Source organism: Egretta garzetta, unplaced genomic scaffold (genome assembly GCF_000687185.1).
Source record: "Egretta garzetta isolate BGI_Z169 unplaced genomic scaffold, ASM68718v1 scaffold311, whole genome shotgun sequence".
NCBI classification, from domain to species: domain Eukaryota; kingdom Metazoa; phylum Chordata; class Aves; order Pelecaniformes; family Ardeidae; genus Egretta; species Egretta garzetta.
Window position 1 is genome coordinate 424,077 of NW_009258678.1, and position 16,264 is coordinate 440,340.

At 39.5% G+C, this 16,264-nt stretch overlaps 1 protein-coding gene across 1 annotated transcript; it reads left to right on the top strand.

Annotated features, from left to right (window-relative positions):
* Positions 1–927: 927 nt before the first annotated feature.
* Positions 928–15,535, top strand: PCNX4 (pecanex 4). Its single transcript, XM_009648909.2, has 11 exons — positions 928–982; positions 1,668–2,394; positions 4,030–4,209; positions 4,298–4,812; positions 5,638–5,738; positions 5,887–6,009; positions 6,273–6,636; positions 9,321–9,424; positions 9,961–10,997; positions 11,568–11,754; positions 12,479–15,535. The coding sequence occupies exons 2-11, from the start codon at positions 1,706–1,708 to the stop codon at positions 12,728–12,730; spliced, it is 3,552 nt and encodes a 1,183-aa protein (XP_009647204.1). The 5' UTR covers positions 928–982; positions 1,668–1,705; the 3' UTR covers positions 12,731–15,535.
* The last annotated feature ends 729 nt before the right edge of the window (positions 15,536–16,264 follow it).

A 16,264-nucleotide genomic window follows, 5' to 3' on the forward strand; every position in this document is an offset into this window, starting at 1 on the left:
CTGTTACATTTTCAAATTCCTGAGCTGACTGCAATAAATTTCCCTCTCCATTGTCAACATGTGTCTTTTCCATTCAGACTGACTGCTGCCTTCTCCTTCCCTTAAGAAACTTTAAATGGCTTGAAATAGTATGACCAAAAAACCTCTCTGTTTTTAATATTCCATGTTTGATATTGTGTGTGCAAATATTCCAATTTGGAATTTTTACTTAAAAAAATTCCACAGCCTACATGGAAAGTAGTTACAAGATATTCCAATTTGGAATTTTTACTTAAAATTCCACAGCCTACATGGAAAGTAGTTACAAAGCTTTGTAGGGTCCTGCTTTTCATTGTGGAGTACCTTGAGTTAGTGGACCCTAAATGCAAATTTGCAATCGTGGTAATACATATGAATGGCTTTTAATCTCATTTGCACTGTTTCTTAGCCTTGTGTTGTCCAATATCTAAGGAGTAAATTGTTCCAAGAAGCATTTAAAAGCATTTGGTATTGTAGAAAGAAGAGATCCGCAGTAGTTTGGAAACTCCATGGTGGCTGAATGTTTCATTTTTACCGTATCAGTAATGATGGCTAATAGGTATTCATCAGATTATACAGGTCCAGTAGAAGAAAGTCAGAATTTCAGTACTTGCACATCTCCTTATCCACACCAACATCTCTCTTTTTAGAATTATTATTAATTAAGTGCTTCGGCACTGTGGTTTTGTGCTGTTTCTTCACCTTATTTCTTGGCTTGAGTATTTCTTCCTGTCATTCGTGGATTCTTGCTTTCGTGACTAGTAGCATAAAGTTATATTTGAATATCATAGTTACCGTCTTACATTCATTATTTCTACGTTGCCTGATCGTCTCTCAATGAGTATTCGTATCTGACTTCTATTTGATGATTCATTGTAAATGTTTACAGGTATCTTTTTTCCTTTTTTCAGCTTTCTCCATTGACATACAGAAGAATATATGCCAATTCTGCCACAAGTCACAAGTATGGTGTTTATTTTTTTTTTTATTATATATGTTTTAGGAAGCAGAAAGTGAACTGTTTGGTTTATGTCTTCTGTAGCGCTTAGTACAGTGAAATTCTGTTCTGCAACTAGGCTGTGTAGGGAGGACAGTAAAAATGCTGATGTGGAAAACAATTTTTAATGCTTCTACAAATTTTTTTACGGTTAGTTTATTTCATAAGGCTTTGATTTTTACAGCTACCTCAGTGTGACTGTATCCTTGCACTTACGTGGCTATTCACTGAGATCACTGACTCTTCTGTTTGTACATGGAGATCTTTAACAGGATTAATTGGAATTAGAGTTCTGTGGCAAGACGTGATTGGAATCAGACTGGGTGGAAAGAAATTTCAGGTTTAGGAAGGTGTTCTGGCATGCAGATGGTTTTATCATGTCCCAAGAACGGATTATGTGTTTTGTTGCCTAAAGCTTCAGATCACGAGGGTATTCTTTGTTTTAAAATAGATAGTCTTTTTCCAATTTAGGTGTTTGCTTAGTAGTTGTATTCTAGCAGATTCTGTAGGTGTTTTAGGATGATGTCTACTAACACTAACATGTCAGAATTCCAGTGTAACTTGGTTAGATTAAAATAGGACAGAAGAATTCCCTGGTTTTGAGTTCCAGATTCAGTAATGTTTCTGTCCTTTTCTTTCTGTTCTCTTACAGGAAAAATGATATTCATCCAGCATTCCTGAATAATAAGAATGGGTCCAGATGTACCTCTGCTGAATGATTACAAACAGGAATTCTTCTTGAAGCGCTTTCCACAGACTGTGCTGGGAGGTCCCCGTTTTAAATTAGGCTATTGTGCCCCTCCTTACATATACGTGAATCAGATCATTCTTTTCTTGACGCCATGGGTTTTGGGAGGAGTAGGAACACTTTTGTACCAATTAGGCATTATGAAAGACTATTATACTGCAGCACTTTCAGGAGGACTGATGTTTGTTACTGCACTTATTCTTCAGATGACAAATCTATATGCAAAACAGAAAACAGTAAGAGTAGAAAGAATGCAAATTCAGAATACCCTAACAGATGAAGATGAGTTTGAATTTTCCAGCTGTATAGGTTCAGAGACAGTAAAATTTATTATTCCTGGCAAGAAGTATATAATCAACACTGTATTTCATTCCCTTCTGGCAGGGGTATTGTGTGGGTTGGGAACTTGGTATTTGCTGCCAAACAGAATAACCTTGCTGTATAGCAACATTGGAGGAACTGTTATCATCTTTGTATTTGGATGGGTGACTATATGTATAGGAGAGTATTCGTTAATCATAAATACAGCTACGGAAACAGCTGCTTTCCAAGCACTGGATACTTACGAAATCACTGCCCTGATGAGACCTTTCTATATTTTTGTCTTTATTGCAGTGGATCTTGCACACAGGTAAACCTAATGCAGCATTTAGCTAATAAAAGTAATGGTTATTCTATGTATTTTTGATGAGAAAGGTGAATTGATTCTTCTGCGGAAGATTTTAATCAACTGTAGGAACTCCAAAGAAAGAAGCTAGAAGAGTAGACGGTAAAAATTGATGCTCTACGCTGTGCAGAAAAGGTTGTTGTTAAATTTTTATAGCATTCTACATAAATTAGGAAGAGCAGTTTCTAAGCAAGGGACAGCTAAAATTATCTTATAGTGTGAATTTCAGTATTTTTGTACAAGAGCATTTGCATCAACATCCTTTTAAAGGGTATGTTTTCAAAAAACATATTCCTGATCTGGAACCATAGATCTAAACACTGCAAACTTAAGGAGCACTAGATTTATATCCGGATTTTATCCTGGAATATTTTCTAATTTAATCTCTGCAAAGTGATTGCAGAGGATTATAAATTACAGGCAAAAGAGGACCCTAAATTTGGTTTTAATGAGTGGATAAACAAATGTGAATGTCGCTATATCTTTGTTTTGAACTTAGATTTTTAAATGCTTTTGTAATACAAAAGAACTGTGTCAGTCTACAAATAGAAGACTTTTGTATTTCCACTTTTCAGATGAGTGTCTTAGCTAAAGTATTTGTAGAATCTAAAAGCAAGATGCTTTTAGATGTACTTTATGCATTCTTTCTCCCTGTTGGGTGATATTTATATCACTTTGTCATGTGTACATATTTTATGGTTGGGGTATGTCAAGTGCTTAAAAAAAAAAAAAGGCGTGTTTTGATTTTACTAGTTTGGCACTTGGAGATGTCTTTGTTAGTGATTTGCCCTAGTTGCCTCTTTAATTATGATATGAAAATTACGCTTGTAGTCTTGGACCCTAAATTCTTCTATCTAATTTCCTGAGGAGAAAATTCAGGCATTCTTTAAATTCCTGACAAAATTCCCTTGAAGCTTGCTTGCTTATTTAGTAAGAAGTAGAGAGAAACCAGATACCTTGGCAGTCCACCTTTAACTTAATTAGCTAGCAGGTGAACTACATAGAGCTTAGGATTTATGCAGATTTCTAATACCGGTCTTTCTATTTTTACAGGAAGATTTTAATGCTTTTATGTAGAAACTAATATTTTCTATTCCTAAAGAGAGCTCGTCTCTTGGTGTACAGGCAACATGCCAGTTCTTTCAGTGTTAAGGCTTACATCTTGGGTCTTGGACTTCCATAAAATTTTACTTTTGTAATTCTGAAAAAATACGTACCATTTTTTTGTTCAATGGTTGAGGTCTTAGAGCCTGTGGACCTTGCTTTTTGCACAAGTATTTCTTGAGTGTATTATCACGACAGTATCAAAACAATTAGGATACTTGCATCTCTTGATGTGGCTGCATAATCTGAAGGCTTCAAATCTTTTGAATGAAAAATTAGCTTGTGTTCTGATGTTCTGATTAGTGTATTGCTGCCCCAAGCATAAATGTATGTCCTTAATTTTCCTTTTTTTAAAAGATACTCGTTGAGGTTTTGTAGATTGAATATATAATGCTTATACCTCTGGATTTGCTGTAATAGTGAAACAAAAAGTCTTCCCACGCTTCAGTTATCTTTTCCTTCACAGAAGTCAAATACATTTCTTCTTTTATCCAGGTTTGCTGTGAACACAGCCATTCTAGAACAGACAAACCAGATTTTGCACATCATATTTCTTTTTCTGCCGTTCATATGGGCAATGGGAATTCTGCCCCCGCTTGACGCACTTTTTCTGTGGGGAATGGAACAACTGTTGGAGTTTGGACTAGGAGGTTCACCTATGTCAAGTAACACAAAGTAAATGTTTATATAATTGTAAAATATATCAATATTGTTTATAACCTTTTTCTTTTCAAGCAAATCTTTTTTATTTTCTCCTTCACAGGTTATTAGTAATGTTTCTCATTTCTGCTGGAACAGCAATAGCATCGTATTTCATTCCCAGCACTCTCGGTGTGATCCTCTTCATGACTGGATTTGGGTTCATACTGAGTCTTAACCTAAGCGAGATTGGGTTTGCCTTCCAACACACCATGATCAGCCATTTAGCCTCCAGCAAATCCAAAAATATGCACAGAGGTCTTAGAATGCAATTTGGGTGGAGGGAATTTATTTTTTATTTGACTGTGTTGACATTTGCTCTCATAGAAGCTAGCCTGCTGCATCAATTTGCAGGCTTTTCATCATTTTCCAAAGCCAGTCCTCAGGCTATAGCGAGTTACATCCTGATCATATTACTTATAATTATGTGGATTCTTAGAGAGATTCAGAGAGTGTACTTGTTTGGAGTCTTCCGAAACCCCTTTTATCCAAAGGATGTCAGGACTGTGACTGTGTTCATGGAGAAGCAAAGAAGGCTAATGAAAGTTGGTGTTGTCAGGAGGATTTTACTAACACTAGGTAGGAATACGCAATGTCTGTTGTTTGTTAGATGATGCTTGTAGGAAGATTGAAACAACGCTAGAATCGCTGTTATGTGCAAGATTCTGTGAATGAACTAAGAAAAACCAAGTAGCTGGAAATACGTGTTGATGTTTTGCTAAATTGTGCATTGAGGTCAGAATTACTGGTTCAGAATATTTGGAAGTGATTAGTGATTTTTATTTATTTCTTTTTTAGGGGTAAACCTAAAAAGTTGAGCTTTTTAAAAGTCCAGCTCAGAAAGCAAGGCCTTTTAATGGATTTTAGTTAAAACATCAGTACTCATTTTTGAAAAAATGGCTCTTGCAGATTTTTTAAAAGGTACTCGGAAACAGAGTCTTCAAGCTGACTAAATACTTGGTTCTTACAACTTGCTAGTAAAGGGAACAGTCCCCTTTCTAGTAGATTAGGAACAAATGCGTCCACTTTGGGGGAACCAAAATTTGATCTAAATTACTTAGTTTTATAAAGAAGCATCAGTTTGGGGAAATGGATTGATGAGTGCTCTTCCCATGTTTATTTTTACTTAAGTTGAGTATTCCCATTCTCTTGGGGAAACAAATGACAAAAAAGTAATAGCAAGTAACACCTAAGCATTGACATAAATGTTTGCCATCTTGGGCCATTAGTGCAAACACACTGTTTGATATCCTGGAAGTATAATACAAAGAGGAGCTTGTAATAATGAAGGCAAGAGTTCTCTTTTTACGCCAATGTTTCCATTCTGCAATAAGACTGCTTACCTCTGTAGACTTTAATTATGTTTTTGAAAGGAAATCAATGATTCTTTTATTTTAATTACAGTGTCTCCGTTTGCTATGATAGCATTCCTGTCACTGGACCGTTCACTACAAAATCTTCATTCTGTGTCTGTTTGCATTGGATTCACAAGAATATTTAGGATGGTAATTTGAATTCTAAATATGTTAACCTAAGAAATTCTCTTCTGCATGATTTAAGTATTAAGATGACTTGGAAGAAATATTCTAGGTCATGAAAGCAGAGATAGATAAATAAATTTTTAAATGTGTGTCTAACATATCTCTATTTTAGGTCTGGCAGCATACAGAAAATGCCCTAATGGACATAGTGGTTGTGTCAATAGCACAAATATTTGTGTTTAATCCAGACCTCTGGTGGAACAGGAGCCTTGATACAGGAATCAGACTCTTGCTGGTAATTCTCATAATGTGAATTTAAGCAGATAGTTGTCACTTAGAGTCTTTGTTTCCTTGCCCTCCCCTATTAGGGAGATACAGAGTCCAGGACCTCGCAAATAAAAGCGAAGAAACTGTGTACTCGGATGTACACTCTAGTACCAGTCAATGACAATCGCGCTTCATTTTCTTAAAAATATTGTAGATAAGGCAGCTTTGGCAGTGCTGAGTATGGTACAATACAGGCTACAAATAAACGTGCTTGTTGTGTGTATCTTACAGGTTGGTATCCTACGGGATCGACTGCTTCAGTTTGTCTCAAAGTTGCAGTTTGCCATAGCTATTCTTCTGACATCGTGGACAGAGAAAAAACAACGTCGTAAATCTACCGCCACCTTGATCACACTCAATGTCGTTTTCTTTCCGATCCTGCTGACCTTCGTTGCCATCTCTGCACTCCTTTCTTCTCCCTTGCTGCCGCTCTTCACGCTACCAGTATTTCTGATCGGATTTCCTAGGCCTATCCGAAGCTGGCCAGGACCTGTGGGCGCTGCAGCGTGTGTTTGCTCTGATACCGTGTATTACCAGCAGATGGTTCCAAGTCTGGCTGTGGCTCTGCAGTCTGCACTAGCAGCTGGTAGCCTAGGTAGGTATGCTAGCAACACTGTGAAGGAATGTAGCTAAATATTTTAGGAAACATGATTTTGCTGGAGAACAGGAGAATCATAGCATCCGACTTAAACCACGTTTCATAGTGAAGGTTAAATCTGATATTCAGAGATTGTTCAATTGAGGAAAAAGTGATTACTTTTATCCTTCTCATACCTCTCTATTTGTTACATTCTTGTTAAAAAAAAAACAAACAAACATATTCTGGTTTGTTATCTTTAAAATAAGGAGAAACCAAGTGGTGATAAAATGGTATCAATCCTTTTTATACTGAACAAAAAAGGATGGTATGCTTTCATCCCACCTAATTGGAGGCAATAAACTGAGGAGTTCTCCTGAGAGTCAGTGGAAAGAAGGAGGTGTGTCAAACTGCTCTTTGTGGTTGTGTATGTATGTGTCTTCCGCTGCATCAGTCCCATTACTCAGGATCCAGAAGGTGACCTTGCTAATTTGGCTGTGTTAATTAGATATGGTGAATCTTAGAACAGAACCAGTTGGTGAGACTTAATGTCGTATCTTGTGCAGGCGGTTAGGGTAGGATTGTAACAGGGCTTGTGGTCTTAAAGCCTGTGAAAGATGTCATGATGGGTATTTCACAGAATATAGAAACAGAGGTGAAGAAATGCCAAGTCTTTTTCCCAGCTGGAGCCAGAATAACTGCTAAAATTGCAAGCTCATTTACTTGAGAAACAATCTTTGTGTAACCTAAATAATCAAAAGATCCTTGCCCTTAGACGAGAGGCACATATTTACATGAGCCTCTTAGAAAACGGCTTTTGACTAGAAAAAATGGTCTAATATTTAAAGACAGTGGAAATTAACCTTAATCACACTTTTCTGAAGACTGTATGCAAGCGCCTTACTAGGAACCATTTGCTGCACTTTTTGTACTGGTGTAGAGGGAGGTATTAAAATACAAAACAGCTTTTTTCGTCTAAAGAAGAGAAACACTTCAGTTTGTCTACTGCATCAGCCTATGTATGTTTTACATATAACAGATAGATATATTTCTTAATAATATAAATATATCTATTATGTATCTGTAATATCTATCTATTTTATATCTATATATGTTATACATATATGTCCCCATTGTCACCACGACTGTGGTGGCATGTATGCCTCAGATTAAATAATTTAAAACACTAGTCTTGAGGGGGAAAGAAGTCTCCTCTTTAATGGGAAAATCCGTGAATTAATGTCTTCAAGCAAGAAAAAATGTGGTGTTCTCAGATGAGTTCAAAATGAAGAGGTACCACTTTGTGTCTCTATTTTAATTTAAAACCATACTTTTGTCTGTGTAAAGGAGTTTTAGTAGCTTTAACAGCTAGCAAGAAAAGAATTAAAATCTTTGCAAAATGTTAGCAAGAAAATGCACTTCATTAGCTCAGTGGGATAGAAAAGGTTACTTAAATTTTAACTACAGCTTAATGGTTGGTTTCACTGATTTCATCTTACAACATTCTAAAACTAAAATTCTCTGTGCAAGTGAGTGGTCACTTGGATATGTGTGACAGCAGAAGCAGGTCATAAACTGGCAGCAAATGTCACACTTAAAAACAGCACCATCGTATTGGAGAAGTTGACGGTAGGCTCTAACTTAAAAGAAATACACAGTATAACCAGCAGTTGCTAGGAAGTTTGGCATTGCACTTTTTATTGAAATAGGTAGAAGAAAGAAAAAGTACCTTTTTTTTTTTTTGGCTGTGTCATCTAATTTTTACAGTGAGAGCCAGATTGCGGGATTTTTGAGAACTAATTACTCTGATGTGTGATCTGAAGTTGTTCAGGACTTGATTCTCAAATTGCAGCTTATTTTGTGTAGCTGTATTTTTGGTGCTGTCAAACAATAGAGTGAGATCAGATTTATCCCCACCCCCAGGGTATTTCAGAAAGACTACAGGCGATTTCCACTGTATCTACTGTTAGTGTTCAATATTCATGATACTGATTCACAAATCTTTAAAGATGAGGAGGTGCTCTTGCTCTGCCTGTATTTATGTAAAATGGGTGTGATACGTCGTTGATAAGCTGACACTTGAGCAGAATCATTTACACTCTGGATTTTGCATCCTAAGGGATATTTTCTAACCATTCTAGAATACAGACAAGTCAATTTAGGAACTGGTAGTGTAGGTAACAAATCCTGCTGAGTTACGTTTTTATTTCTCCCTTACGTTTTTATTTCTCCCTTACCAAATAAACTTCATATTCCACAGCAAACTAAGATACTCGTGTGCTAGATGAAGATTCTTTAATGTGTTCGGCAGTCAGAGGAATTTTAGCACTCCAGGTTGCGATTGGAAATCCAGCCACAGATGATCTTTAATCATGAAAGTCACCTCTACAAAGGGAATTGAGGGTGGAGTTGCTTAACTCTGGTCCAGTATGAATATTGTAGTCCTGCAGTTGTGTGAGGGTTTTGCGGTTTTCCACAGCTTTTTCAAAAAATAGCTCTACAGTTTCAAGATCTAGCTTTGCAGCTAGTTTCTTTAAGATTCTAGGGTACTAGGTAGCCAGTTTTAACTGATTTTGATGTTGATGCAGAACTATTCTGTGTTGGCAGTTGAATTCCTCAGCTGGCACATAGAAAAGGTTTTCATGAATATAATACCATAGTTTTTGGTTTGGTTTTTTTTTTTTTTTTTCCTTCTTGTCTAGGTCTCTCTCCACCTGGATCACATTACTTGTGCCGTTTTCAGGATAGGCTGATGTGGATATTGGTGCTAGAAAAAGGCTTCACTTACTGTGGTGTTAACATTAAGGTAACTGCATGCTCAGGACTGATGTATTCATGTTTTGGAATCATGCAAACGTTTTGCTGTATAGCATTTCAGCAATATAATTTACCAGATGTTACAGTCAGTTTTTTAAGATGAGTGTTCCTGCTATATTAACTAGTCTTGCAACTGACATACTTAGCAGTTGTGAAGTTTTTTATCATCTAGCTTGTGACACAACATCTTTAATAAGCTGGTTAATGAGATCTGTATAAGGCAAATTTATTTTTTTTTTTTAAAGATACTGATCTGTGTCTAATATTGTAGTGAGTGCTCTGCTATTACTATTGTCTCCAGTTAAACCATGTCTTGGAGACATAGTTTAGTAGTGGACAGGCATGGTTGGACTCGATGATTTTAAAGGTCTTTTCCAACCAAATGATTCTATGATTTGTAGGTTCAGTTATGGAACCTACCTTTATTTGTTCAGAAAAATATTTGTTGCAAGAAACCAGCTTGCTAGCATTTAAGGATATGCGCTGGTGAAGACTAAACCCAAATTGTTTTCATCTATGCTTTAGGGACTAGAACTGCAGGAAACATCCTGTCATGCTGCTGAAGCTCACAGAGTTGATGAAATTTTTGAAATGGCCTTCGAACACCAGGAGCACACGAAGATTCTCTCTCCTAATCACCATTTTGGACACATTTTGACTCCTTGTACTGTTCTACCTGTGCGGCTGTATTCTGATGCCAGAAATGTGTTATCTGGAATAATTGACTCTCATGAGAATTTAAAGCATCTGAAAGATGATTTCATTAAAGTGCTTGTATGGATGCTTGTCCAGTATTGTTATAAAAAATCAAAAACCTTGGAAAGCCCAGTCAGTGCCAACAAGAACAAAAAAGGATCATTTCCAGAAAATCAGCATGGCACTGCAGTAGAAAGATCCAGGCCTCTGAGGGAAGAAGATAGCTTTAGCGTTGATACAATTGAGGACTGGACTGACGATAGTGACATTTTTGATCTTGAACCCAGTGGCAGAATGAAAGACAGAAAAGAACCTGGGCAGTTGGGAACTACACCGAAAGTGCATCTGTCTATTCCAGGATCTGTTGAAACACAGAGCCAAGACATCCCACCAAAAATGTCACCAGAAGATAAATTATACAGGGCTGTTGTGCTTGGGCTTCCTGCTGTAGACAAAGGGAAACAGCACAAAGTTTTACCTCAGGTTGAATTTAGTTGCTGTTACTCAGAGCTATTGAGCATCCCTGAAGAATGGAGAACAGCCCCAGTGCCTACTTCCAAAGTCAACGAAATGAGGCAGAGGTTTCCGGAAGAATGGTACCATTTCATTTTGAGTCAACTGGACTTTTTTCATCTGAAAGAAAAGCCTTCCAATTTACTTGACGACCTTATGAAGGACAAAGCTTTGAAGGACTTGTACGTCCATGGTGTATTGTCGTGTTGTTTTGGTCTCTTTGGACTGGATAACACCGTGCCTGCCCCGAACCATGTATTTAGAGCGTACACTGGTGGTATTCCGTGGTCTGTTGGGTTGGACTGGCTAACCGGCAAACCAGAGCTATTCCAACTTGCATTAAAAGCGTTCAGGTAAAAGCAAAATATCCCCTCAGATTATAGAAACAATATAGAGAGTCCTGTGCTTTGAAAGTCAGTATCACTTCACTAAGAGGAGTTCACGTTAAAACCTTATCATTTAAATGTATTTGTAGCTTCTTCCTACACAAATATTGCCTGTAACCCCAGGCAGTGAAGGCTGTGATAGAGAGATTCCTTCCTTCTTCCCTTCCCTGCAGGAGTTGCCTCCAGCACTGGAAATCCACCGTGTGAAGTGGGGAAAAAAAACAACCCATTTTTGTTGTCCCTGTGATCGTAAGAGAATTGCAATGGGGTTAGGTGTTCGGCGCTTTCTATTATCAGGCAGCAGTAACAGTGTTTGAGGTGAATGAAAGCTGTTTAAGCTACTGTGTTTGACAGCTGGGTGAGCTAAAAGCATACCCGTACTAACTTGTAGTGACTCTGCTGACAAGCGGTAACTTGCCAAGTGGCTAGGGCTTGATAACATTTGATGGTGCCTTCCTGCCTTTTCTAGCCTGAAGAGGATTTCTTCCTCCTGTCCTTTGTTGCACTACTTACTGTGTGGCTTCTTGTACCTTTCAGATACACTTTTAAACTTATGGTTGACAAAGCAAGCCTGGGTCCAGTCGAGAACTTCAAAGAGCTGGTTAACTACCTGGAAGAATATGAAAACGAGTGGTACATTGGGCTGGTGTCAGATCTTGAGTGGCAGCAAGCAGTTCTTCAGGAAAAGCCATACCTTTTTGCACTGGGCCACGATCCAAACATGGTAAGAAATAAAATGACTGGTAAGCAAGATCAAACTTTGGGTTCCGTTTCCACTGCTTTTTTTTCTTTTTAATTGTGTTCCAGTACCTGAAGGCTGTGCAACCAAAGTTTGTTTGTACTAGACAGGAGCTGCCATTGCTGTTGTTGAAAATGACACTGTGGTGTTCTTCAGGTGCAGCGATATTCATAGAATCATAGAATGTTTTGGGTTGGAAGGGACCCCTAGGGGTCATCTAGTCCAATCCCCCTGCAGGAGCAGGGACACCTTTAACCAGATCAGGTTGCTCAGAGCCCCGTCCAACCTGGCCTTGAATGTTTCCAGGGATGGGGCCTCCACCACCTCTCTGGGCAACCTGTTCCAGTGTTTCACCACCCTCATTGTAAAGAATTTCTTCCTTATATCCAGTCTAAACCTACCCTGGTTTAGTTTAAAACCATTACCCCTTGTCCTGTCACTGCTGGCCCTACTAAAAAGATTTTCCTCATCTTTCCTATAGGCCCCCTTTAGGTACTGAAAGGCCGCAGTCAGGTCTCCCCTGATTATTTCCTGACTATCTTCCTAGATGGAAGAATTGAACAGAGGAGAGTAGTTAATTTGCCATTTTTAAAGGGACAATATTCATAGTGCGTGTAGCCCCAAAGCTTCACTTAGTGCTTTGTAAGCAAAACGCGTGTGTACCTTCTCCGAGAACGTACTGAACATTTTGATCTGTTTGTTCTTCAAGGGAATTTACACTGGGCGAGTCCTCACTCTTCAGGAATTGTTAGTACAAGTGGGAAAACTTAATGATGAAGCTGTCCGAGGTCAGTGGGCGAACCTGTCCTGGGAGCTGCTGTATGCTACAAATGATGATGAAGAACGCTACAGCATCCAGGCACACCCCGTTCTTCTGCGAAACCTTACTGTGCAAGCTGCTGACCCGCCTCTTGGCTACCCCATTTATTCATCTGAACTTCTGCATCTGCCTTTGTTCTAGAATGTCTGTAGCACTTTTTTTTTTTTTTCCCATTATTATTATTTTATATTTTCCATCTGCCTGTTGGGAATCAAATGCCCATGCTACATTTATACACTAGAGATAAGATTTTACTCCCAGTGTCGTTGGATGGCAGCGCCAAGCCAGCGTACGTGATTTGCACAGAAATGGTGCTGGCCAGAACCTTCAGCAGGCAGGAAGTTTTGAACTGTTTTCTTGCTGCTGGAACGTGTGAGACACCATTGCCTGTGTGGCTGACAGGCCAGGAGATGCTGAAATTCTCTTCTCCGGTTTAGAGAAGAGCGGCATAATTCTGATCACTAACTACTTTTGGTGCATTCTGATTTTTTTAATATTTTTTTTTTCTTATTAATAGTTAGACAGGTGACTTGCACTGACAGGTTACAGCTCACTGTAGTACCGTCAACCACAAAGTTGGTAACCAAAGTGTACATATGACTTATTTATATGATTTTTTTTTTTTTATTCTGGCCATTTTATATTGGACTGCATTCGATTTTAGCATTTATTATATTATATGACTTTAGCTGATCTTCCTTAGTTGTAATAAGTTATCAGCTGTGCTTTTAACAAACTTGTAAGGGATGATTTTTACCAAAGTACTCATTTGGGGGGCAAAGAGAATTTATATAAAGCAGTGTGCATTCCGACACGTGAATAACCTGTGTGACCTACTGAGGAAAGGAAATGTGTAATTAGGGGGGGGAAGGAATTTCAGTCCAAATGGATTAATTTTATTTCCTTCTTGCAATATCCCTGGATTATATATATATATATACATATATATGTTGGTTTTTGCAACCTATGTCTACATCACTAAGCAGTCTTCCACAAATACAGTGAGAGCTTGACAATGATGATGGGGCGGGGGGGGGATCCAGCTGTCTGTGCCAGAATTAATGTGGTGTTTTGTTTTGGTTTGGTTTTTTTTTTTTAGCCTCCCCAGAGGTTAGAGCAGAATTTGGCAATTGGTTTGTAATATTACAGGTCTCCTTGAAAACAGTTCTGGGTCATCTCTCCAGTGGCTTGTTTATCCTGTTCGTTACCACCAGTCATTAGCACATAAATGTGTTTTCTCTGTAGATCAGTAGTTACAGTGTCCTTACTGCTGGCACGTGCCAAACAGGGTCTAGGTAATTGTCTTTAACTTGTAGAATCAATTTAAATCACATCTGCTCTGTAACCGAATTAGTTCTGGTTTAGAACACCCAGAGTTGTATAATTTGGAGCATGTTCATTCTTTTACTCCTCACCATTAAGACGTTTTTGTATCAGATAAAATTTGTCACAGGACTGCGTACTGTGTACTTGGCTACCATCCGTTTCTTCTGATCAGTGACCAGAAATGATTTTTAAAAAAAAAAAAAAAATACACAAACCTTGTTGTGGAATTCAGAGGTGGTAAGGAAACATCTGTCAAACTCTGTGGTACAACGCTTCAACGTACAGGATGAAATGGCTTGGTGTGCGGGCGTGTGAATCACAAAGTGCTGATAATCCAAGATCACCTTGCTTGGCCACGAACTGTGTCTGGAAATACAGCGTCGTGGAAACGGGCTTTTGGAGAGCGCCTACTCCAGCTCCCTCTCAAAAGGAACTACTCCTGGCAAATGTTTTATCTGATGTAAAGCTTTCAATACCAGGGGTACCGTGAACTCGTCAAGTAGTTTGCTCCGGTTTGTTGCTGTTCTTGCAGCAGTTGGAAAGTTTGGGGGCTTTTGTAAATCTAATTAAACCTCCCCGCCTCATTGCAAGCCTCTTACCGCTTGTCTTCTGTATGGTCACAGAAAATTTAATTATTTTTTTTTTCTTGCAGCAGTCTTTTATTTGAAGGTGGCTGTAATGTCTGCCCTAATTCTTGGCGAATAAACTAGTTGAAAAAAAACTGAAGAGCGCCGTGATCCTCTTGCTTTCCTTTGGTTCTCTCCATCTGGTACCCAGCTGCCTTGAAAAGTGTTGCTGGTAACTGGCCCTGCTGTTCCAGCAGAGATCTCGATCGGTACCAGATGGAGGAACGGAATTAGCGGTGTGCGGAATTCCTGCTTGCGCACAGGAACGTGCAGTTGGGCTCAAGCAGGCAGCGCATCCTGCAGCCCCTTACTTGTCAATATACTGAGCCAGTTCACACGTTCCGGTGTGTTTTGCAACAGCGTGACCCCCAGTCACAGTACGGTTTTCTCTAACCTTCTCCCATTTCTTTTTTTGGCAGAACCACTGGTTCCAGCCTCTTGTGCGGTATCACAGGTTCGCGCAGCTGAGTGTCCCTGTTAAGCATGTTCTTTTCTTTGCGTGCTCTTGAACCGTGTCCCCTTTGGTTTGGAGCATTTCTCTGGTTTATCAGGAATTTAGAGCACCTTCAAGCCTGCTCCTGTCTGCAGCTCTCGTGAGCGTGTAACATACGCTGCTCTCTGGATTGCCGATGGGATGCTAGTACGGGCCTGGCGACCTAGGACGGAGCTTGTGACGGGCCACCACGCCACTTTCCTGTCTGACCACGGAGAACTGCTGTGTGTTTCCTACCCAGCTGCGTGCATCGGCTCAACTCCAATTCTTACCAACACCTACTTGCTTCGCAGATCGCGATGTTCATCGGGCAAAGGTAAGCGTAAGACAACTGCATCGTGGCTTTGGAGAAGGACCTTTATTTAACAAGCCCAGTTTTAAAGAATTTTTCAAACAAAGCGTGTGTTTACCCGTCTAGCAGCAACTGTCCTTGGCTCAAGCAAGAGAAGTGAACTCCTCTTTGAGCACAAAGCCTTACGCTTCTTTTGGTAGAGAAAAAAACAACAGCGTAGCCGGTGCATAAATGGGAGAGCAAGTCTCCCGCTGTCTGCAGCACTGGCAGCTCCTCCGTGGGTCAGGGGACGGGAGCTAAAGCACCCTGTGAACATCGTCTGCCTGTGCGGTGTGGTGGGAGCAGCCGCGTTGCGTCACGCAGACTTAACTGCTGCCTCAACTGTGGTTTGTGGAACGCACTCCAGGAACGCACATGTTAGCAAGTGAACGGAACCTTCTGTTCTTCAGACCAGCGTGACACCAGACGCTTGTCGTCACTTGATCAGTCTTTTTTTTTTTTTTAATTTCCATAGTTTGCATCTTTGTTAAATGTCGTGTTAAAAACATCACTCCTGACTTATTCTTTGCTATGGTTGGAAAGCTTCAATCATTTATAGTTACTCTTGTGTTACCACTCAATGATACAAGTAAGAATTGTTCTGAACTGGATGGTGTGTGGCCTGAGGTACATCCAGACGTTGCCGAGGCCTTTGTCAGCAGCGAGAAGGTCACCGAGCTTGTCAGCACAGATGAGTTACCACTGCACAGGGACTTCGAGCTAACGGCTGAATTGGGTGGCAATGGGAAGGGAAATGTTTTAACAAATCCAGTCCTCTGTTCCTCATGGCTGTTGCTGTCCAGTACTGTTGAGACTGGGCTCTGCCCTGCATGGGCAGGCCCATTTCTGACCCAACTGGGAACTCGGCTTCTATTTCACGCTTAAATGGCCTGTAACGC